Genomic DNA, 24,854 nt, shown 5'->3' with positions numbered 1-24,854 from the left:
GTCTCCATACGCCATTCAAAAAAGCTGACTTCACATCCATTTTGATGGATTTTCCATTTGATTTTGGGCGGCCAAGGCAATGACAAAGCGAATTGTTTCAAACGAGCAAACCGGTGCAAATACCTCTTCAATAGTCAATACCGGCTTTTTGCTTGTATCCTTTAGCTACTAATCTTGCTTTGTACTTTTCTAGTTCACCTTGGAATTCTTCTTTAGCTTGTACACCCATTTGACTCCAATGGTGCTTTTTCCTTTTGGAAGTATGACCAACTCCCATGTTTCATTCTTTTTTATTGCTTGATTTCTTCATCCATGGCATCTCTCCATTTGGAATTTTGGAATGCATCCTCAAAGCTTATAGGCTCACTATCCACCAATAAACAAAAATGAGTAAAATCATATAAATCATTTCTTACCACTTCCGTGTTTTCATACAAGTCACGGAGACTTCTACTCTTGTGAGGTGCTTCACTTGAACTTGAACTTGATTCCTCCACTTCTTGATTTGTGGCGGAGGTGTTGATAGTGGTGAGATAGTTGCTCCATATCTTCTTCATCATCATCAAATAATGGACTAAAAGAGTAATCTTGCTCTTTAGTCTTCCAATCCCAAGCACTATCTTCATCAAACTCAACATCTCTACTCAAAGTGACCTTGCCATTTTGGGATTATACAATTTATAACCTTTAGAATTTTGATCATAACCAATAAAAACATACCTCTCACTTTTGTCATCGAGCTTGGTCCTCTTTTTCATCATGTATATGTGCATATTGCAATGCTTCCGAAAACTCGCAAGTGAGAAACTTTTGGCTTGAAACCACTCCATGCCTCTTGAGGTGTTTTTCCATGAACACGTTTGTGTGGCAACGATTTAGAAAGTATACCGCACAAGCAACAGCTTCAGCCCAAAATTCCTTTGGGCATATTTTGCTCTTCAACATACTCCTCAACATGTTAAGAATGGTCCGGTTCTTTCTTTCCACAACGCATTTGTTGTGGTGATCTTGGCACGGTTAAAAATGGCGAACTCCATTTTTCTCACAAAAAATTTTGAATTCATTTTGAAGTGAATTCTCCACTATTGTCTGACCGAAGTGACTTAATTTGATAGCCACTTTGTTTCTCCACCATCCTCTTGAAATTTTTTAAAAGTTTCAAACACCTCTGATTTTGCCTTTAAAAAATAAACCAAGTTTTTGTAGAATAATCATCAATGAAAATAATATAATTACTTTTACCAAGTGAAGATGGCTTGATAGGTCCGCAAACACTCCTGTGAATTAACTCCAAGGGCATCTTGCTCTTGTCAAAGACTCTTTAGGAAAGCTTTTTCTAGCTGCTTTCCAAAGATACATCCTTCGCACAATTGGTTGGGATGATAATACTTGGCAATCCATTCACCATGTTTTCTTTATCCATCAACCTTAAGCTATCAAAATTCAAGTGACCAAATCTCATATGCAAAGCCAAGAGGAGTCTTTGGCACATGAAAGTAAGCATCTTGGAGCATCATTTTGAAGATTTAAATGAACATTTTATTATTAGCCATAGGAACTTTAGCTAATAATCTCCCTTTTTCATCTCTCATAAACAACTTTTTATCTTTCAAATGAATGTCATAATTTTCCTCCAAAAGTTGTCCCAAACTCAAAATGTTACTTTTCAATCTCCGGCACATATAAAACATTAGAAATTATTGATGACTTCCATCCTTCAAGCGAACTAAAATCGTACCTTTTCCTTTGATTTTAACACGTGAAGAATCTCCAAAAGTGATTGTGCCACGATTCAACTCTTCAAGTTCCACAAATAAATCCTTCTTTCCACAAATATGGCTACTTGCACCGGAATCAAGGTACCAATCGGTGCTTCTCGGCACTTTCTTCTCTTTGCATGCGAGAAGCAAGGTGGCATCTTCATCTTCATTTTTGCTCTCCACGAAATTATTTTTCTCTTCAAAAGTTATCTTTACATTCCCAAGAAAAATGACCAAATTTATGACAAGTATAACATTCAATATTGATTTGTCATACCTTCCTTGATTCGCTCCATCCTTTCCCTCTTCCACGACCCTCTCTTGAATTAAAGTCTTGGCTTTATTTTTCTCTACTTGAAGGTGGTTGACTACCTCCTCTTTCCGCCTCTACCACGATCTTCCATTTCACGGCCTCTTTGTTGAGAGCACGCCTTTCATCTTTCTCTTTGAAAGAAAATTTTGCTTGCAACGCTTGTTCAACGATTCTTCTTTCGGTTTCTTTCAACTTCTCTTCATGTGTTGCAAGGAACTCGAAGCTCGTCTATGGTCATGGTGTCAAGTCTTTGACTCCTTCAATGGCAACAACAATAAAATCAAATTTTGAAATTAAGGATCGTAGTATTTTTGCACGACCCTATCGTCTTCAACTCTTCACCATATCTTTTCATTTGATTGACAATAGCCAAAACTCTCGAAATATAATCACAACATATTCATTTTCCTCATATGCAATGATTCAAACTCTTCCTCTTAAAGGTTTGGAGCGAACTTTTTTCACTTTGTCCAAACCTTTTAAAAGAAGTTTTGAAGAATATCCCATGCTTCCTTGGAGTTGTTACATTTGCAACCTTCTCGAACATCTTGTCATCCAACCTTGATGGATGAGAGTGAGTGCCTTTTGATTTCCTCTTCTTTGAGGCAACGACATCTTCTGTTCATCAACACCGGACTCTACTGGTTCCCAAACATCATAGGCACCAAGCAAGGCCTTCATTCGAATACACCAATTTCCATAGTTCTCTTTTGTAAGCATAGGAACTTGGAATGGTGTTCCGTTAGAATTCATCATCTTTTCTCCAAGTTTGTTGTCTTCAAACCACACCGGCTCCTGATACCAAATGTTGGAAAAAATAATAATTTGGGAGAGCAAGACAACAAAACACTCAAACACTCACAACTCACTTTAAGAATGGAGAAGAAATGATTATTTTTCATTCAACTTGACTTGTTCCAAATGGCTTTGCATACATGGGTATTTATAGTAGAACTCCTACATGTATCTAGCTAAAATTCATGTAAACACACACTAACATAAATTCACATTCTCTAACACTAGTTCATACATCTCAATAATGAAGTTCACATTAGTCTACACTAGTCATAACATATCATACTAATATGAACTAATCTAAACATATTTAATTAAATGTGAACTAATGAAACAAGTTTATTATAATTTGTACTCTTCTCGTGCTTCTGTTTTGGAGCTAACACCATCACTGCAAATGAGAACCTTTTCCCTTGGAGATACCCTTGATGCGGACAAAACCATAACTATGAGCGTAACAGTAGTTTCTTCGGGTGGAAAATTTGAGATGGGCTTCTTCAAACCAGGGAAGCTTTCTAAGTATTATATGGTATATGGTACAAAGATATAATCCCACAAACCGTAGTTTGGGTAGCAAATAGGGAGACTCCTCTTCTTTATCCGAAATGGCATCCGCACAATTCAAAATTATAAAGAGTAACTTGGCGCTGCTCAATGGGAGTGGACGCTCAATTTGATCGACAAATATTGACTCCAGCACGATAAAACCTGTGGTGGCTATTCTTGGTGATGATGGGAACTTGATTTTGAATGGCGGGTCTCTTTTATTGTGGCAAAGTTTCGATCATAGAGCCACATTTTTCGCTGGGTAAACTGCTGATAATAGAACAACACAGAAACCTTTATTCTTGGACCAACTCTTGAAGATCCTAGTCCAGGCTCTTTTTACTATGGAGCCTAACGGTAGGAGCGTTGTAAATATTGAATAATGTAGTATATGGTCACTGGACCTTGGAGCAGAAAATCAATCCACGCACAATTTCACGTATATAAACAACACGGATGAGGTCTATTTTTCATATTTATTTTTTAATCCTTCAGTCGTGTCAAGATTTATAATAGATGTCACAGGGGAACTTAAGCAGCTGATGTGGTTGAATAGTACCAAGCAGTGGAATACGTTTTTCCGTTCAACCAACACAATCATGTGATGTTACGGTTATTGTGGTGCATATGGTGTCCTGTAGTAAAATCTCAAGTACTCGTTGTGGTGATTGTTTGCCTGGTTTTGCTCCTAGATCAAACAAAGACTGGGATTTGAATAGTTTCTCTAGTGGTTGTGAGAGGAAATCAAGTCTGAACTGTGGTAATGCTAGTGCTATTACTTTGGAGGAGGACAAAGTTTCGAATGCATTCTCATATGAGATTATCAGTTGATAATCACATTCGGACTATTGGTAGTGCAATAGAATGTGAATCCACTTGTCTTCAATAATTGCTCTTGTACTGCTTAGCTTTTGATAGCAAACAACTGTCTAACTTGGGATGAGGACTTTTTCAAACTTGCAAGCAACTCTCCGAAAATGATACTATGGAATGAACAATTTATGTCAACTAGCTGCTTCTGAATTTTCAGCTCCCAAAGGTATTCAAAAATTAAACTCCCTGAGAATTACTTTTTTTCATTCTATATACTTCCTTCGTTTCAAACAGATGAGGTATTTTTTTATGTTTTGTTCCAAAATAAATGACACGTATCTAAATTTAGAAATAATTCAACTTTAAACTCTTCATTTACCCATTTATCCTTAATGAGATATTTTTATATCCTCACAAATATCATGGCCCCATAAAGCTTTTACCCTTAAGTTTTAAGACCAAAAGTTTCAAAAGTCTTTTTTTTAAATTTAGGTGAGAGCATATCATATATACTCATATAGATTTGAAACGGAGGGAGTATACTATTTCTTTTAGCCCGTTCAAAAAAGTATGCCACTTTTTATTTTCGAGACTCTTTAACTTTAAATCTTACCATGACTGCTTTATAAGTTATTGCCATATACATATAATTATACATGTTAGACCACAAGTTCTAAGTGTATGGGTCAAAATCTGACTAGAATGGTCGTCCTTAAGAGGAATGATAAGGGGTCGACCAAGTTTGTAATCATGCCCACGGGGCGAGATAGCAGGTAGGGATCGACCAGGGGTCAAATCGTCGAAAAGCGTACATCACAGAACAGCGTTGTTGTTTCGAGCATGCCGGTCAAAGACCGTTGAAAAAGGGAAATAAACTATATATATGGGGAAAAGCAGATAGAGGGGGAGAGGCGAGGGGGGGATTATTTGAGATAGCTACCACAATAGAAGAAAATAAGAGGAATCTCTTGGTCATCAACAGTTACTCTCTTCCCTTCCTTGCTCATGATTATGACGCATATTTCTTAGATGTAGCTATCTCTCATGTTTTGAATCAGTTAGTTATATTAATGAATCTTACGCGTTCTTATTCTTCTTCTATTTCGCACTTTGTACGTTTGGATCTGGAATTAATTATGTTTGGCTAAGATTTACCTTCTTTTATTATCAATAATGTGTTCGACAAAAGGTCTTTACACTTTTTGCTCAAACATTTTGGTGCCGTCTGTGGGATTTTCATAGTTCCTTCAGATCTAGAACCGGCGAAATGTCACCACCTACTCGAAATAGCGGTAAATAAACCTTCGAGACAAACGTACTAATCTAGGTTAGGTTGCTACATAAAAGTAGAAATTATGACCAATATCTTATGCAAAACCCCAAATCACGCCAGTTAGCAATAGGTTCAGCACGACGTACGCACGTTCAAAATAGGTCATAAACATGGTCATCTGGCATGACCACATCCCCATTTGACGGCGTTTTACCTTATATATTACCGCTATTCCACCCCTTTATGAGGGGACGACAGCTTGCCGTGCGATCCTTTGAAGAATGGGCACATTCAGCAAGTGAGGTAGGCCCAACCCGTGCGAAGCTAGAGCGCTGTTAGAAACAGAGCTGAACACGGCGCCAAATCTAAACCACCATTCCGAACACCAGGCGGAGCGAGTAACACTACGACGCCGCTCTTTTCGCTGACCCGTTGGATCGAGGTAGGAAAATTTCATTTGGTTTATCCTCTGTTGTTGGTTTTAAACATGATCGCGAGCATCGCGCATGGGAAGCGAGCAAAGGAGCATTCCAACTATGAAACAATGGATGGAAAACTACTATAAAACGATTGGAATGTAGCCCACCTCCAATACTTAAACGCCCAGAGAAAGGACACCCCTCAAGTCGTATCCTTTTTCCTCCACCCGGGTCTCGTCCCAGTCGGGTCTCTCGGGTGAGAATTTCTACAGGCGACAAAGAGGGGCGTCTCGAAGTTCTAAAGTATGATTCATCGCCCCGCTTGTCGACTACTTCTCGAGACCGGGGCGATGAAGACTAGATACATGGAAGAACTTCTCCAATATATGTATGAAACGAACATGTATAGGCATTCTCCAGTGAGTGAAGCAGAGCAACATTTTGTGTACTCCCATTCAAGGTATTCTCCAATGCAAGCAAAATTAGGGCAAACTGGGACTCACCCAGGAAACACACGTATTCTCGCAATGCAGCAAATTAAGCAAACTAGGACTCACACAGGAAACAGAAGCTAAGCAAAACTGGGACTCCCCCAGGCGAACACCCAATATCTCCAGTACAAACAAAACCGAGTATGCCAAGATTCACCCCGACGTTATGCACACAACAGTACGGTGACCGTGTGAAATTCCTCCAAAATCTGATAGTGAAACAACGGGTTTAACATTTCGACCTTAGTTCGAAATGACACCCCTACGGCTAAAGCCATCGCCAAAAGAAGGGATTTCGACCTCGCTCGAATCACAAACGGGTAACATTTGGCCTTAGTTGAAATGACACCCCTACGCCAAAGGCCATCGCCAAAAGAAGGATTCGACTCGTTCGAATCACAATGGGTTAACATTTCGACCTTAGTTTGAAATGACACCCTACGGTACAAGGCCATCGCCAAAGAAGGACTCGACTTCGCTCGTATCACAACGGGCTAACATTTTGGCCTGATCGAAATATACCCTACGGCCAAAGGCCATCGCCAAAAGAAGGATTCGACCTCACTCGAATCACAAACGGGTTAACTTTTGCGACCTTAGTTCGAAATGACACCCTTACGGCCACCGGCCATTGTCAATAAAAAATTTGTTTTCGAACTTGTTCAAATAAGTCAGAAATTGACTTCGATCCAAATTCCAAGTTCGACCCCACTCGAATACATATGAAAAAGTCGACTCGTTTGAATCAAAGAATGATTTTGCTAAAGCAACAAGTCAAAAGTCAATCTCGCCCGAATGTGCAAATCCGAAGAAACTCCATTCGGACTCACACGACGAGACCCTACTCGGCCCGGTCAAGCCGGATTCCCAAATCGAAAAACCAGGAATTCGCCATACAAATATTCCGAAGGTCAACGCCAAAACAAAAGATGTAACAAACAAGGGAGGGGAAAGAAAATCCAAGGATATACTAAGGGCGAACAACTCTTTTATTCATATATATGTGCGCAACGGCTTGCACTTACACAAGGCCAAAATAGGCCCAATTAAAAAAAGAGACGAAAATGAAAACACAAAAAAATATAAGCATATATACTAAAGCAGCAGCAAACTTTTCACTCAGCGTCATCACCATCGTCCTCCCCATCATGTCTTTCAAGTAAACTCCTCCTCAGCATAGCATCCTTCGCCAGCCTCGGTGTCGCGGGGTCATAGCCACAGTTGACACAAGCTCTCGTGCCTTCACCCGGGCTCTCTTCATAAGCAGCCTCAGAATATTGCCCGCCTCCCATAAACTCTTGTATATCTCTCGTGTGGCCTCGGGCCATGAACCCAACGCCTCTTACAAGTGTGAGGAACAGCACTGCCAGAGGCAGCTTTAACTTGTCAACCAATTGCGCCTTTATCAGTTCGAGAAAGCGACCCGATTCCAACGTTCGAAGTTTCCCCGTTCAATCTCACAATGCGCTCTTTTGAGCCTCGCCTCCTTAGCGTGGTCGTTGCCTCTCAGAGTCCTGCTCGGATTGAGGACACGGATAATTGTCCTCACCAAAGTTCCGCCGTCCTTACCAAGCCGACGCCCGAGCATTCTGTCGCATCCTCCAACTTGTAAACTTTCTCTCCAGCCGGCCCCAACTTTCGCATTCACTCATCACTCAAGCTTTCAACTCTAGAGGGCATTTTGATCAAGTTCAGATGCAACGATAGCAACTTCGCTGATATTTGCTCACAACTTTGCCAGCGGACCCCCTTTCCCAACTCAATTTCTTCGTCCTTTGCATGAAGTAGCTCCTCGAGTCGCTACTCGTGCGAATAGACTGCATCAACTCCTGATCCCTCTTCTCCAGCTCTTCCCCGAGAGATTGTTGTTCTGTTCTCGGCCCTGAGCCGCTCATGCATCTCACGGCGTTTTGTTGCGATTAGCGCCGATACTTTTCTAAGCATCATCAAAAAAATCTTGGCCCGAGTTTCATCCCTGTGAGCACTCTCAATACTACCACATGTAGACTTGAAAGCAAGAAAAAAAGTCGGTGAAAGGCAAGGGCCACCAAAAACCATGGAGAACAAAAAACAAAAGGAAGAAACTACCCTTAGGCCTAAGCTGCCACTTTAAATGCGATAATTCGACGTCGCTAACAGTTCCGATAGAGCCTCGACATTCGGACGGCAGGCATAGAAGTCGAACTGCGGGCACAACCCATCGTGTCCGTAGAAGATTGAGATCCGATGGAATCTCAAGTTATACGGAAGGGAACCTCCCGCTCTTACCTAGTATAGGGTAAAGGCCCTCCTCGAACATTCCTAAACATCATCAGGGTCGAGGTCGGGAGTCAGACTCGTGTCATCAACCACGACACGCTTTCTCTCTCTGCTCCTGAAGAGAAAGCGTGATTCGATCCAGATGACGAAGGGCGCCTAAACAGCAACAGCAGCCTTCGGGACCGCATCTGTCCGTCGCAATAGCTGATCGTTCAGAACGGCCAAAGCCTCTACACGGTTTGCCCTGCCATCGGGTTTTACCTGCTGCGGCCGGGTTAGCAACCCACTGTCAATTTCAAACACCGCTAGGGAGGCCGCCCCCAGCGAAGATGCTTCGCGGAAGGAAGCCCTTCAGACTCCACTCTGCCCGTCTCTTTGACGGACCCTTCCGCTACAGCACGGGAAGATTCGCCCGTTTGAGCGGACGGCAGGAGCCGGAGTCTTAGGTTTGGTGGAAATAATTTCCATGCAACAACGCACCGACGTAGGCTGCAGATTTGAGTAGCTCTCCGATGTAGGCCGGGTATCAGACCTGGGCGGGCGGGTAGGAAGCACCGGTTGACGGAATGCGAACAGAGGAGGCCCTCGGCCCCTTCGCACTCTCTTGTCAACAAAGAAAAACGATCATATAGCGACAAGGACAAATTACCAAGGCAAAGAATAAGGGAAACTGCAACGGGCCGACTCCTAGTGAGAGGCTTACGCCCGTATCTCTCGTAGAAGACGCCCACTCGCGGACCCCCCACTGTATTGGGGAAGAATAACATTACCCACTCGAGGATGTCATCAACTGGTGGGGGAGGCAAATCTCCTCAGTGCGAAAGCAAAAAACAATTAGCACATGCGCACCTAAAGAGGAACAGTCGACCACAACTCCGAGAGAGTTCACAAAATAAACAAAGGAAAACTTCACTGGGCGAAGTTTCCACGTCTCGGGAAACCTGTCAGAGTCCTGTCGGCAAGGTGCTCGGTCGTACGTAGAAATAGCTTTTCCCAGAAATGGCGACTTAGGCCTTGTCGTTCCCATCTTCACCACCAAACTCTTTGTTCCTCGGTGGGCGCATGTAGATCTCGTTCCTGGAATAAGTTGAGGGCAAAAATATTAAGGCATATGCCCAAAGTACCTCTCGGCTGGCGAGCTCTTGCGTACTTGAGCAGCTGAGGAAGAGTTTGTACACGTAACAGTGAAATCTTGAGCGGGCACACACTTCGTAGAACAACAGAAGTCTATCACTATGAGGGGAGAGAAAGCGTATACCGACGACAAAAGGGTACGCGTAGAATGCGGTTGGCTCCAGTTATATAACGAATTGTGAAAGTATAAGTGATAATTGAACCTCTAGAGCAGTGGCTCGAGTGAGGAAGTGAATTGTGAAGTAAAAGTGAGAAAGTGGAGAGATCATTATGTGCCCCCTTACCGGGCTATTGTTGAGTTGTGGTTCCCTTGTATTGTGTTCTTAATTGATATTACGAATACTTAGGTTGATGATTCTTTGTGTTAGGTAAGGATTATGGTTATAACTGAGGTAGTTAGATGTTGGAACAAGTTTGGGCATAGCTGAGGTAGTTAGGTGTTGTAACAAGTTTGGGTATGGCTGAGGTAGATAGGTGTTGTAACAAGTTTGGTTATAGCTGTTTCTTTTTCCCTTGCCGGGATAGTGTAGACCTTTTTTCCCTTGTCGGGACTCTTGTTATAATTGTAAATATTATATATGGATTTCTTTATCCATCAACCTTAAGCTATCAAAATTCAAGTGACCAAATCTCATATGCCAAAGCCAAGAGGAGTCTTTGGCACATGAAAGTAAGCATCTTGGAGCATCATTTTGAAGATTTAAAATGAACATTTTATTATTAGCCATAGGAACTTTAGCTAATAATCTCCCTTTTTCATCTCTCATAAACAACTTTTTATCTTTCAAATGAATGTCATAATTTTCCTCCAAAAGTTGTCCCAAACTCAAAATGTTACTTTTCATCTCCGGCACATATAAAACATTAGAAATTAATTGATGACTTCCATCCTTCAAGCGAACTAAAATCGTACCTTTTCCTTTGATTTTAACACGTGAAGAATCTCCAAAAGTGATTGTGCCACGATTCAACTCTTCAAGTTCCACAAATAAATCCTTCTTTCCACAAATATGGCTACTTGCACCGGAATCAAGGTACCATCGGTGCTTCTCGGCACTTTCTTCTCCTTTGCATGCGAGAAGCAAGGTGGCATCTTCATCTTCATTTTTGCTCTCCACGAAATTATTTTTCTCTTCAAAGTTATCTTTACATTCCCAAGAAAAATGACCAAATTTATGACAAGTATAACATTCAATATTTGATTTGTCATACCTTCCTTGATTTTGCCTCCATCCTTTCCCTCTTCCACGACCTCTTCTTGAATTAAAGTCTTGGCCTTTATTTTTCTCTACTTGAAGGTGGTTGACTACCTCCTCTTCCGCCTCTACCACGACCTCTTCCATTTCCACGGCCTCTTTGTTGCGAGCCACGCCTTTCATCTTTCTCTTTGAAAGAAAATTTTGCTTGCAACGCTTGTTCAACCGATTCTTCTTTCGGTTTCTTCAACTTCTCTTCATGTGCTTGCAAGGAACTCGAAAGCTCGTCTATGGTCATGGTGTCCAAGTCTTTGGACTCTTCAATGGCAACAACAATAAAATCAAATTTTGAGATTAAGGATCGTAGTATTTTTGCCACGACCCTATCGTCTTTCAACTCTTCACCGTATCTTTTCATTTGATTGACAATAGCCAAAACTCTCGAAATATAATCCACAACATATTCATTTTCCTTCATATGCAATGATTCAAACTCTCCTCTTAAGGTTTGGAGGCGAACTTTTTTCACTTTGTCCAAACCTTTAAAAGAAGTTTGAAGAATATCCCATGCTTCCTTGGAGGTTGTTACATTTGCAACCTTCTCGAACATCTTGTCATCCAAACCTTGATGGATGAGAGTGAGTGCCTTTTGATCCTTCTTCTTTGAGGCAACGACATCTTCTGCTTCATCAACACCGGACTCTACTGGTTCCCAAACATCATAGGCACCAAGCAAGGCCTTCATTCGAATACACCAATTTCCATAGTTCTCTTTTGTAAGCATAGGAACTTGGAATGGTGTTCCGTTAGAATTCATCATCTTTTCTCCAAGTTTGTTGTCTTCAACCACACCGGCTCTGATACCAAATGTTGGAAAAAATAATAATTTGGGAGAGCAAGACAACAAAACACTCAAACACTCACAACTCACTTTAAGAATGGAGAAGAAATGATATTTTTCATTCAACTTGACTTGTTCCAAATGGCTTGCATACATGGGTATTTATAGTAGAACTCCTACATGTATCTAGCCTAAACTTCATGTAAACACACTAACTAAATTCACATTACTCTACACTAGTTCATACATCTCATAATGAAGTTCACATTAGTCTACACTAGTTCATACATATCATACTAATATGAACTAATCTAAACATATTTAATATAAATGTGAACTAATGGAAACAAGTTTATTATAATTTGTACTCTTCTCGTGCTTCTGTTTTGGAGCTAACACCATCACTGCAAATGAGACCTTTTCCCTTGGAGATACCCTTGATGCGGACAAAACCATAACTATGAGCGTAACAGTAGTTTCTTCGGGTGGAAAATTTGAGATGGGCTTCTTCAAACCAGGTAATCTTTCTAAGTATTATATTGGTATATGGTACAAAGATATAATCCCACAAACCGTAGTTTGGGTAGCAAATAGGGAGACTCCTCTTTCTTTATCCGAAATGGCATCCGCACAATTCAAAATTATAAAGAGTAACTTGGTGCTGCTCAATGGGAGTGGACGCTCAATTTGATCGACAAATATTGACTCCAGCACGATAAAACCTGTGGTGGCTATTCTTGGTGATGATGGGAACTTGATTTTGAATGGCGGGTCTCATTTATTGTGGCAAAGTTTCGATCATCCGAGCCACACATTTTTGCCTGGGGCTAAACTTGGCTATAATAAAAGAACAAACACAAAACAAGCTCTTACTTCTTGGACCAACTCTGAAGATCCTAGTCCAGGGCTCTTTTCCCTTGAGATGGAGCCTAACGGTAGGAGCGTTGATAGATTGAATAAAACTGTAGAATATTGGTCAACTGGACCTTGGAGCAGAAAATCAAATCCCACGCACAATTTCACGTATATAAACAACACGGATGAGGTCTATTTTTCATATTATTTTTTTAATCCTTCAGTCGTGTCAAGATTTATAATAGATGTCACAGGGGAACTTAAGCAGCTGATGTGGTTGAATAGTACCAAGCAGTGGAATACGTTTTTCGTTCAACCAACACAATCATGTGATGTTTACGGTTATTGTGGTGCATATGGTGTCTGTAGTAAAATCTCAAGTACTCGCTTGTGTGATTGTTTGCCTGGTTTTGCTCCTAGATCAAACAAAGACTGGGATTTGAATAGTTTCTCTAGTGGTTGTGAGAGGAAATCAAGTCTGAACTGTGGTAATGCTAGTGCTATTACTTTGGAGGAGGACAAGTTTCGAATGCATTCTCATATGAGATTATCAGTTGATAATCACATTCGGACTATTGGTAGTGCAATAGAATGTGAATCCACTTGTCTCAATAATTGCTCTTGTACTGCTTACGCTTTTGATAGCAAACAACTGTCTAACTTGGGATGGAGACCTTTTCAACTTGCAACAACTCTCCGAAAATGATACTAGTGGAATGACAATTTATGTCAAACTAGCTGCTTCTGAATTTTCAGCTCCCAAAGGTATTCAAAAATTAAACTCCCTTGAGAATTACTTTTTTCATTCTATATACTTCCTTCGTTTCAAATCAGATGAGGTACTTTCCTTTTTAGTTTGTTCCAAAATAAATGACACGTATCTAAATTTAGAAATAATTCAACTTTAAACTCTTCATTTACCCATTTTATCCTTAATGAGATATTTTTATATCCTCACAAATATCATGGCCCCATAAAGCTTTTACCCCTTAAGCTTTTAAGACCAAAAGTTTCAAAAGTCTTTTTTTTAAATTACGTGCCGAGTCAAACTATCTCATCTGAATTGAAACGGAGGGAGTATACTATTTCCTTTTAGCCCGTTCAAAAAAGTATGCCACATTTTTATTTTCGAGACTCTTTAACTTTAAATCTTACCCATGACATGCTCTTATAAGTTATTGCCATATACATATAATTATACATGTTAGACCACAAGTTCTAAGTGTATGGGTCAAAATCTGACTAGAATGGTCGTCCTTAAGAGGAATGATAAGGGGTCGACCAAGTTGTAATCATGCCCACGGGGCGAGATAGCAAAGAGCACCTCGACCATCGCAGGGGTCAAATCGTCGAAAAGCGTACATCACAGAACAAGCGTTGTGTTCGAGCATGCCGGTCAAAGACCGTTGGATAAAAGGGAAATAAACTATATATATGGGGGAAAAGCCCAGATAAAGGGGGAGGGGGGGGGGATTATTTGAGATAGCTACCACAATAGAGAAAATAAGAGGAATCTCTTGGTCATCAACAGTTACCTCTCTTCCCCTTCCTTGCTCCCATGATTATGACGCATATCTGCTCTAGATGTAAGCTCATCTCTCATGTTTGATGTACGATTATTATATTATGAAATCTTACGCGTTCTTATTCTTCTTCTATTTCGCACTTTGTACGTTTGGATCTGGAATTAATTATGTTTGGCTAAGATTTACCTTCTTTATTATCAATAATTTGTTCGACAAAAGGGTTTTACACTTTTTGCTCAAACATTTTGGTGCCGTCTGTGGGGATTTCATAGTTCCCTTCAGATCTAGAACCGGCGAAATGTCACCACCTACTCGAAATAGCGGTAAATAAACCTTCGAGACAACAGTACTAATCTAGGTTAGGTTGCTACATAAAAGTAGAAATTATGACCAATATCTATGCAAAACCCACATCACGCCAGTAGCAATAGGTTCAGCACGACGTACGCACGTTCAAAATAGGATCATGGTCATCTGGCATGACCACATCCCCATTTGACGCGTTTACCTTATATATTAACCCGCATTCCCACCCTTTATGAGGGGACGACAGCTTGCCGTGCGATCCTTTGAAAGAATGGGCACATTCAGCAAGTGAGGTAGGCCCAACCCGTGCGAAGCCTAGACGCTGTTAGAAACAGAGCTGAACACGGCCGCCAAATCTAAAACCACCATTCGAACACCAGGCGGAGCGAGTAACACTACGACGCCGCTCTTTTCGCTGACCCGTTGGATCGAGGTACGGAAAATTTCATTTTGGTTTATCCTCTGTTGTTGGTTTAAACATGAACGCGAGCACTCGCATGGGCAAGCGAGCAAAGGAGCATTCCAACTAGAAACAATGGATGGAAAACTACTACAAAACGATTGGAATGTCGCCCACCTCCAATACTTCAACCCCAGAGAAAGGACACCCCTCAAGTCGTATCCTTTTTCCTCCACCCGGGTCTCGTCCCAGTCGGGTCCTCTCGGTGAGATTTCTAACAAGGCGACAAAAGGGGCGTCTCGAAGTTTAAGTATGATTCATCGCCCCGCCTGTCGACTACTTCTCGAGACCGGGCGATGAAGGGACTAGATACATGGAAACTTCTCCAATATATGTATGAAACGAACATGTATAGCATTCTCCAGTGAGTGAAGCAGAGCAACATTTTGTACTCCCCATCAAGGTATTCTCCAATGCAAGCAAAATTAAGCAAACTGGGACTCACCCAGGAAACACATCGTATTCTCCAATGCAAGCAAAATTAAGCAAACTAGGACTCACCCAGGAAACGCAGAAGCTAAGCAAAACTGGGACTCCCCCAGGGAACACCCAATATTCTCCAGTAAAAACAAAACCGAGTATGCCAAGATTCACCCCGACGTATGCACAAACAGTACGGTGACCTGTGAAATTCTCCAAAATCTGATAGTGAAACAACGGGTTAACATTTCGACCTTAGTTCGAAATGACACCCCTACGGCTAAAGGCCATCGCCAAAAGAAGGATTCGACCTCGCTCGAATCACAACGGGTTAACAGTTTGACCTTAGTTCGAAATGACACCCCTACGGCCAAAGGCCATCGCCAAAAGAAGGATTCGACCTCGTTCGAATCACAATGGGTTAACATTTCGACCTTAGTTTGAAATGACACCCTACGGTACAAGGCCATCGCCAAAAGAAGGACTCGACTTCGCTCGTATCACAACGGGCTAACATTTTGGCCTTAGATCGAAATGATACCCCTACGGCCAAAGGCCATCGCCAAAAGAAGGATTCGACCTCACTCGAATCACAACGGGTTAACTTTTCGACCTTAGTTCGAAATGACACCCTTACGGCCACCGGCCATTGTCAAATAAAAAATTTGTTTTTCGAACTTGTTCAAATAAGTCAGAAATTGACTTCGATCCAAATTCCAAGTTCGACCCCACTCGAATACATATGAAAAAGTCGACCTCGTTTGAATCAAAGATGATTTTGCCTAAAGCAACAAGTCAAAAGTCAATCTCGCCCGAATGTGCAAATCCGAAGAAACTCCATTCGGACTCACACGACGAGACCCTACTCGGCCCGGTCAAGCCGGATTCCCAAATCGAAAAACCAGGAATTCGCCATACAAATATCCGAAGGTCAACGCCAAAACAAAAGATGTAACAAACAAGGGGAGGGGAAAGAAAATCCAAGGATATACTAAGGCGAAACAACTCTTTTATTCATATATATGTGCGCAACGGCTGCACCTTACACAAGGCCAAAATAGGCCCAATTAAAAAAAAGAGACGAAAATGAAACACAAAAAAATATAAGCATATATACTAAAGCAGCAGCAACTTTTCACTCAGCGTCATCACCATCGTCCTCCCCATCATTGTCTTCAAGAAACTCCTCCTCAGCATAGCATCTTCGCCAGCCTCCGGTGTCGCGGGGTCATAGCCACAGTTGACACAAGCCTCTCGTGCCTTCACCCGGGCTCCTTCATAAGCAGCCTCAGAAATATTGCCCGCCTCCCATAAACTCTTGTATATCTCTCGTGTGGCCTCGGCATGAACCCAACGCCTCTTACAAGTGGTGAGGAACAGTGGCAGAGGCAGATTTAACTTGTCCAACCAATTGCGCCTTTTCAGTCTCGAGGAAAGCGACCCGATCTCCCAAGTTCGAAGTTTCCCGTTCAATCTCACCAATGCGCTCTTTGAGCCTCGCCTCCCTTAGCGTGGTCGTTGCCCTCTCAGAGTCCTGCTCGGATTGAAGGACACGGATAATGTCCTCCAAAGCCGCCGTCCTTACCAAAGCCGACGCCCGAGCATTCTTGGCATCCTCCAACTTGGAAACTTTTCTCTCCAGCCCGGCCAACTTTCGCATCCACTCATCACTCAAAGCTTCAACTCTAGAGGCATTTTGATCAAGTTCAGATTGCAACGATAGCACCTTCGCCTGATGATGCTCACACTTTGCAGCGACCCCCTTTCCCAACTCAAGTTCTTCGTCCTTTGCATGAAGTAGCTCCTCGAGCTCGCTACTCGTGCGAATAGACTGCATCAACTCCTGATCCCTCTTCTCCAGCTCTTCCCCGAGAGATTGGTTGTCTGTTCTCGCCCTGAGCCGCTCATGCATCTCACGGCGTTTGTTGCGATAGCGCCGATACTTTTCTAGCATCATCAAAAAAATCTTGGCCCGAGTTTCATCCCTGTGAGCACTCTCAATCTCCAGCATGTAAGACTGAAAGCAAAGAAAAAAGTCGGTGAAGGCCAAGGCCACCAAAAACCAAATGGAGACAAAAAAAACAAAGAGAAGAAACTTACCCTTAGGCCCATAGCGGCCACTTTATGCGATAATTCGACGTCGCTAACGTCCCGAAGAGCCTCACATTCGGCGGCAGAGCATAGAAGGTCGAACTGCGGCACCAACCCATCCGTGTCCCGTAGAAGATTGAGATCCGATGGAATCTCAAGTATACGGGAAGGACCTCCCGCTCTTACCATAGTATAGGTAAAGCCCTCCTCGAACATCCTAACATCATCAGGGTCGAGGTCGGAGTCAGACTCGTAGTCATCAACCACGACACGCTTTCCTCTCTCTGCTCCTGAAGAAGAAGCGTGATTCGATCCAGATGACGAAGGGCCGCCTAAAACAGCAACAGCAGCCTCGGGACCCCATCTGTCCGTCGCAATAGCCTGTTGATCGTTCAGAACGGCCAAAGCCTCTACCACCGGGTTTGCCCCTGCCATCGGGTTTACCTCTGCGGCCGGGTTAGCACCACTGTCAATTTCAAACACCGCTAAGGGAGGGCCGCCCCCCGAAGATGCTTCGGCGGAAGGAGCCACTTCAGACTCCACTCGCCGTCTCTTTGACGGACCCTCTCCGCTACCAGCACGGGAAGATTCGCCCGTTGAGCGGACGGCAGGAGCCGGAGTCTTAGGTTGTGGAATAATTTCCATGCACACGGCCCCGACCGTAGGTGCAGATTGAGTAGCTCTCGATGTAGGCCGGGTATCAGACCTCGGTGCGGGCCGGGTAGAAGGCACCGGTTGACGGAATGCGAACAGAGGAGCCCTCGCCCTTCGCACTCTCCTTGTCAACAAAGAAAAACGATCATATAGCGACAAGGACAAATTACAAGGCAAAGAATAAGGAAACTGCAACGGGCCGACTCACTAGTGAGAGGCTTACGCCCGTATCTCTCGTAGAAGGACGCCCACTCGCGGACCCCCACTGTTTGGGGAAGAATAACATTTACCCACTCGAGGATGTCATCAACTGGTGGGGGAGGCAATCTCTCAGCTGCGAAAGCAAAAAACAAATTAGCAATGCCACCTAAAGAGGAACAGTCGACCACCAACTCGAGAAGAGTCACAAAATAAACAAAGGAAAACTTACGGGCGAAGTTCCACGTCTCGGGAAACCCTGTCGAGTCTGTCGCAAGGTGCTCGGTCCGTACGTAGAAATAGCTTTCCCAGAAATGGCGATTAGCCTTGTCGTCCATCTTCACCACCAAACTCTTTGTTCCTCGGTGGCGCATGTAGATCATCGTTCCTGGAATAAGTTGAGGGGCAAAAATATTAAGCATATGCCCCAAAGTGACCTCTCGGCTGGCGAGCTCTGCGTACTTGAGCAGCATGAGGAAGAGTTTGTACACGTACAGTGAAATCTGAGCCGGGCACACTTCGTAGAAGCAACAGAAGTCTATCACTATGGAGGGGAGAGAAAGCGTATACCCGACGACAAAAGGGTACGCGTAGAATGCGCAGTACCCTAGGCGGTGCAGATGTACAATGTCCGGCGGGGCTGTTGAAACCGGTCCATAATTCCCCCGGATGGGGCAGTATTTTAGCCGCTGTTGGAACTCCCTCATCTTCCGCCGCCTCCGCTCCTTCTCCGAGAACAGGTGCGTCATTTTCCGGCACCGAGCTTCGACGAGCGTATCTGCTTGGGAAGAAGTACCAGCCATTTATCTGGATTGATCAGAATAAATGAGTATGATGAAGGAAAAGAGAAGGTGGTAGCGTCAAGTTCTGACTAACAGGAAAATGAAATCAGAAGTTTGAAATAATGATGAAGGTGAAGGTTTGCAAAATTCCTCAAATTAATTGAAAGTGTAGTAATCGAATGGTGGTTTCCCCCTATTTATAGGAGCACAAATATCCTGAGCGGGAAACCCAAGAGCCGCCAATCAAAACTGATAGGGCACAAGAAACGATACGGTGCCTGGGAAACGTGTGCCATAATGATAGTGGCTATTCATGATGTATCGAATCAACTCCAAACGACCGTAACGGTCCGATGGTACCATTGAAGCGTCACATCGCCACCTCGACCTAAGGATCTCGCTCAACGCGTAACATTTAAATTTTTCCTAACTTTCGAATCGACAGAGTCCGTCCGTTGAGCCCGCTAAGAGGCGACCTCGATGGACGGAGGGACTAACTGTATAGGTCAAAATCTGACTAGAATGGTCGTCCTTAAGAGGAATGATGAGGGGTCGACCAAGCTGTAATCATGCCCACGGGGCGAGATAGCAAAGAGCACCTCGGCCATCGCCGGGGTCAAATCGTTGGAAAGCGTACATCATAGAACAAGCTTGTGTTCGAGCAAACGGCGAAAGCTACAGTCGTATGAAAGTACGCCGGTCAAAGACCATTGGATAAAAGGGAAAAGAACTATATATATGGGGAAAAAGCCCAGATAAAAAGGGGGGGGGGGGGATTCTTGGAGATAGCTACCGCAATAGAGAAAACAAGAGGAATCTCTTGCTCATCAACTGTTACCCTCTTCCCCTTCCTTGCTCCCATGATTATGATGCATATCTGCCCTAGATGTAAGCTCATCTCTCATGTTTGATGTACGATTATTATATTAAGAAATCTTATGCGTTCTTATTCATCTTCTATTTCGCACTCTGTACGTTTGGATCTGGAATTAATTATGTTTGACTAAGATTTACCTTCTTTATTATCAATAATTAGTTCGACAAAAGGGTTTTACACTTTTTGCTCAAACACTAAGGATACTCTAATATGTGCCAAAAGTCTTCCCTTATTTAAACTCTGCTTCTATTCAAACACTAGATATAAAATAGAGCGGAAAGTAGTACTCCCTCCGTTCCAATTTATGTGAACCTGTTTGATTGGGCACGGAGTTTAAGAAAAAATGAAGACTTTTAGAATTTGTGGTTCTAAACAACTCAAAAAGGGGCCCAGAGTTTGTGTGGTTAAAAAAGCTTCTCATTAAGGGTAGAATTGTAAGTTTAAGCTAAATTGTTATCAAATTTAGAAAGGGATCATTTTTTTTGGAACGGACCAAAAAGGAAACAAGTTCACATAAACTGGAACAGAGGGAGTACTATTTAGTGTTTTTATGGTATTTATTTATTTATTTTAAGTATTTTTATGTTATTTATTTATTTATTTCTATCTTTGCTACTGCAGTTGCATACCAAACACATAAATCGAGAAGGCTAAAAGTAGTTTTTCCTACTACAATTGTCGCTACTCTTTTTCTATGTAGCTTTATTTACCTACTCTATAGAACAAGGAGAGCAATAAGTAAAGGTAAATGCAAATTCTCTCTTCTTAATGAGTTACAGATTCATATAGCTAGGGCTTCACAATTATATATTCTATCTTTTTCTTTCTATCAAGGAAACTCACAGCCAAACAACTGCTTAAACACTGAAAAGGGAGAAAATGACTTAATAAACGAAGAGGATGAGAAGGGCATTGATATTCAATTCTTTAGTTTGGAAAGCATTCTAGCGGCAACAGATAACTCCTCAGAAGAAAATAAGCTAGGACGTGGTGGTTTTGGCCCTGTTTATAAGGTTCTTGCAAAGTATCATTTATTTTTTTTAGTTAGAACTTGTATTTATGAGTTATATTTCTTAGCATAATAAAATTTACTGAAAATATATTCAGGAAAAATTTCAGGGAGGACGAGAAGTTGCAATCAAAAGGTTATCAGCCCAGTCGGGTCAAGGCGTAAATGAATTCAAGAATGAAGTAGTATTAATTGCAAGACTTCAACATCGAAATCTTGTTAGACTTTTTGGTTACTGCATCCATGGGAATGAAAAGATCTCACTCTATGAATATATGCCAAACAAAAGCTTAGACACCCTTATATTTGGTAAGCACTCTTCGCCGTAAGATTAATTTCCTTATTCTAAATGTAAATTGAACTTCTATTCTTTTTTTTATTGATGATTACAATATTTTTGTATGATAACTACACAAGACGAAAGATATCATGTGTTATTAGATTGGAAGAAGAGATTTTCTATCATCTTGGGTATTGCTCGTGGACTTGTTTATTTGCACCACGATTCAAGGTTAAGGATCATTCATAGAGATTTAAAAACAAGCAATGTATTATTAGATAAAGAGATGAACCCCAAGATTTCAGATTTTGGCTTAGCAAGGATTGTCCAAGGGAATAATATGGAAGCAAAACAAAATTGTTGGAACATAGTAAGCTTATCTTGTATTGCAAAGATTCTTATATTTATACTTGAATACATTTAGTCCATCACTTCTCAAATTTTGCGTAATATCATTAATTACTTGGAGCTCTGCAGCGGTTACATGTCTCCAGAATATGCATTAAATGGATTATTCTCAATCAAGTCAGATGTTTGCAGTTTTGGAGTAGTTATGCTTGAGATTATCTGCGGCAAGAAAAATACAGGATTTTATCAGCAGGAGGAAGCCTTAAACCTCCTAGGTTACGTGAGTGAAACTTTCTAAATTTTAAGCCCTCTTTGTTTTTTTACGTCTCTTTTTTTAAGATCTTTAGTTTGGTAACTATGTTACCTTTTTTCCTAACTCTAAAGTTACATTTTAGGCATGGAGATTATGGAATGAAGGAAATGCTATGAGTTTGCTTGATAAATCTCTACATGAATCATGCAACGAAGAAGATGCATGGAAATGCATTAATATTGCGCTCTTGTGTGTACAAGAAGATGCTAGTGTTCGTCCAAGCATGCCAGATGTAATTATAATGCTTAGTCGTCAAGGCATTTCTCTTGCAAAACCTAGTAAACCTGCTTTTGTAACAAGAACACGTGCTTGTAACACAACAACTTCCTGCTCTAGTAAGTCATACATCAACTCCAACAATGAATTGACAGTTACAATAGAAGATGGTCGATAACTTTATTTTCAAAATTGATTGAGTTTATGTAATGAATGGAGTAGTATCTGTAATTGGGCTAATATTTTAGTATCTTCCGCTAGTAATTTTCTTCAAGTAATAATCAAAGTTAGTTGAGAACTCTAGATTATTTAGTACTCCATTTGCTTATTTGAGTTTACTTATCGTTCTTTCATCGATCCGATTTCATGAGTAGCTCTTGCCTCATATCATATATTCAGTGGTACTAACTCAGAAGCATGGATATCATAGCCTGATGGTATTTTAAGTTCTACATCATTGTTTTTTATTACAAATTATCTCTCGCATCCATTTATTTGTCTCGCATAGATGGAACTTTCGTATGAGCATGATGTTTGCTGAAATGATCGATGATGCTGCAAGCACATCACGAAGGTTGCTTCTGTTTTCGAAGATAGAAAATATGAGGAGCCAAATTCTACTATCGCTCAGGTCTTCAACAAAGATCCTCAAAAGGGTGAAACAGATTTATTCGATAATATATAACCATGGCACTACTAAGCTGCTGCAAGAAATGAGATATGACTGACGTATTAAGGTAGTAAGTCCTTATGTGCACGAGGTATTAGTGAAATGCCAAATGATAAGGTTGAGGAGAATAATGACTTGATAAAAAATTGCCCCAGGTTTCCTACTACCCACTTACCTAAACAAAATCATGTTGTTTTGGATGCTAAGAATAGGAGGAAGAAACTCATTCCAGCTGAGTTAAATGAACATAGAGCTAAAGGACTATATTACATTTGTAATGGAAGACATGAACCTGGACATAAATGCGAACCAAGAACTCAACTGTTTTTATAGGAACTAGAATAGGAAGCTGCAGTCGGACAAGAACTGGCAGTAATAGGAGAAATTCCTATGATGGTAGAGCTAGATTTTTCCATTGTTCAAGCCAAATTTGTGGGGATGGATGCAACAGATCATGAAGTTATGGGACCTGCTTTTATGTTAGACAATTCACATAGTACCTTTCTAGAGAAGGAATGAAGTAATGGTTGTTAAAGAAGATGTTGCTCAATGCTAGTCAATATGAGCCAATTGACAAAGAAAATGAGTACACGACCGAGAATCCAAATGAGTATTTGGAAAACCAGATGCAGTGGAAGAGATCTATGATATTTCTATTTCTAAAGATTATGTAATGCTTCCTGATTCGTAAGACGTGGGTGCAAGTCCTCTCAACTGGGATAGTGATACATCAGAAATATATCCATCCATGGCTGGTGTAAGGCCCCGTAAAATTTTACCAAGAACTCGAGGTTTGTGGTGCCGAGATAGGCTAATGTGTACGGCCCCGTGAATTTCTATTGCTAATTTGAGCAATTTTGAGTTTAAGAATATAATTTAATTTAGACCCGAACCACATGAGAATTATTGCAGTGCATAAAGTTATTGGGATACTTGGGGATAATTATTTTATTAATCTTTGAGTGTTGTAATAATGGGGAACCCTTCGATGCTAATTTCAAAGCAATAAGACTAAAGAAAATACAGTGAGCTATCTCCCCATAGCACAGCTATAGCACAGGAGGGAAGCAGAAGATTTTAGCAAACCAGAGAGCTAAAGCCTTATAGCACAGGGATAGCACCTGTGGAAAATACTGTACCTGATTTTAGCATACCAGTGAGCTAAAGCCTGATAGCACAGGGATAGCACCAGTGGAAAAATACTGTACCTGGGCCTGTTAATACCTGAGCAGGGAGAGAGAAAAATAAAATGATTTCAAGACTAGGGCTTTTCTCTCCATCATCCATCCGGCCAAGGCTTCGAATAAACACTTAAGGTGAGTTTTTAAGTGTGTTTTTATGATGATTCCACTTCTCAATCACTAGTTACAAGAAGGTTTTGTATTGGATTCCATATGATTTCTTCAAAATCTCAAGAACACCCCAAAGTTGACTTTCAAGATTTGGTCCACAAGATCTTTCACCCTTAAACCTAGATGCATGAATTGTTAGCGAATATATGAGCAAGAAATAAGTGCTAGCACTTATGAGATGGTGATTGAAAATCATAAATACTTAAACTAGATTATTGGTGTTGTAAAGCTTTTGTAATGAGTAACTAGTGAAATTTGGAAGCAACTGTTTTAAAATGACTACGAAAATAGAATTGCCTACAAGCTTTTGTACTCAATTCATGCCCATAAATGGCTGTTTTCAACTAATATTTTGCTTTATAAGTATATCCAACGTGATTCGAGTTTTTGCATACTCAGGTGTTGAAATTGTAAATTGTCGTATTTAGGAAAGATTATTTCAAGAATAAATGGAGTATTGCTTGTTTATAATTTTGATGTGTGTTTTTATTGCTGGTCGGTGTGCCCCATTCTTTGAGAAGAAACTTGTTTGTGTTTAAAGTTTCCATTACTAAAGAATTTGAGATTTATGATTGTCCGAAATATTCTATATGTTGATGTTTGATGGTGATCCTCGAAAATAGAAGAGGTGAAAGTGTGGAATATAAAATACGGTCA

The 24,854-nt window shown here is 41.3% G+C and overlaps 2 protein-coding genes and 1 pseudogene across 2 annotated transcripts; 2 read left to right on the top strand and 1 right to left on the bottom strand.

Annotated features, from left to right (window-relative positions):
* Positions 1 to 8,825: 8,825 nt before the first annotated feature.
* LOC109215638 lies at positions 8,826 to 11,819 on the bottom strand. Its single transcript, XM_019379741.1, has 5 exons — positions 11,114 to 11,819; positions 10,717 to 10,947; positions 9,583 to 9,746; positions 9,150 to 9,272; positions 8,826 to 8,930 (listed from the first exon to the last, which is right to left on the bottom strand). Exons 1-5 carry the CDS (start codon positions 11,817 to 11,819, stop codon positions 8,826 to 8,828), a joined length of 1,329 nt encoding a protein of 442 aa, XP_019235286.1.
* Positions 11,820 to 12,300: 481 nt separating this feature from the next.
* On the top strand, positions 12,301 to 13,401 carry LOC109215637 (G-type lectin S-receptor-like serine/threonine-protein kinase At2g19130). Its single transcript, XM_019379740.1, has 2 exons — positions 12,301 to 12,389; positions 12,552 to 13,401. Exons 1-2 carry the CDS (start codon positions 12,301 to 12,303, stop codon positions 13,399 to 13,401), a joined length of 939 nt encoding a protein of 312 aa, XP_019235285.1.
* Positions 13,402 to 20,001: 6,600 nt separating this feature from the next.
* LOC109215635 lies at positions 20,002 to 22,353 on the top strand (annotated as a pseudogene).
* Positions 22,354 to 24,854: the final 2,501 nt, after the last annotated feature.

This window comes from Nicotiana attenuata, unplaced genomic scaffold (assembly GCF_001879085.1).
Source record: "Nicotiana attenuata strain UT unplaced genomic scaffold, NIATTr2, whole genome shotgun sequence".
NCBI classification, from domain to species: Eukaryota; Viridiplantae; Streptophyta; class Magnoliopsida; order Solanales; family Solanaceae; genus Nicotiana; species Nicotiana attenuata.
This window is presented reverse-complemented; position numbering and strand designations above follow the sequence as displayed.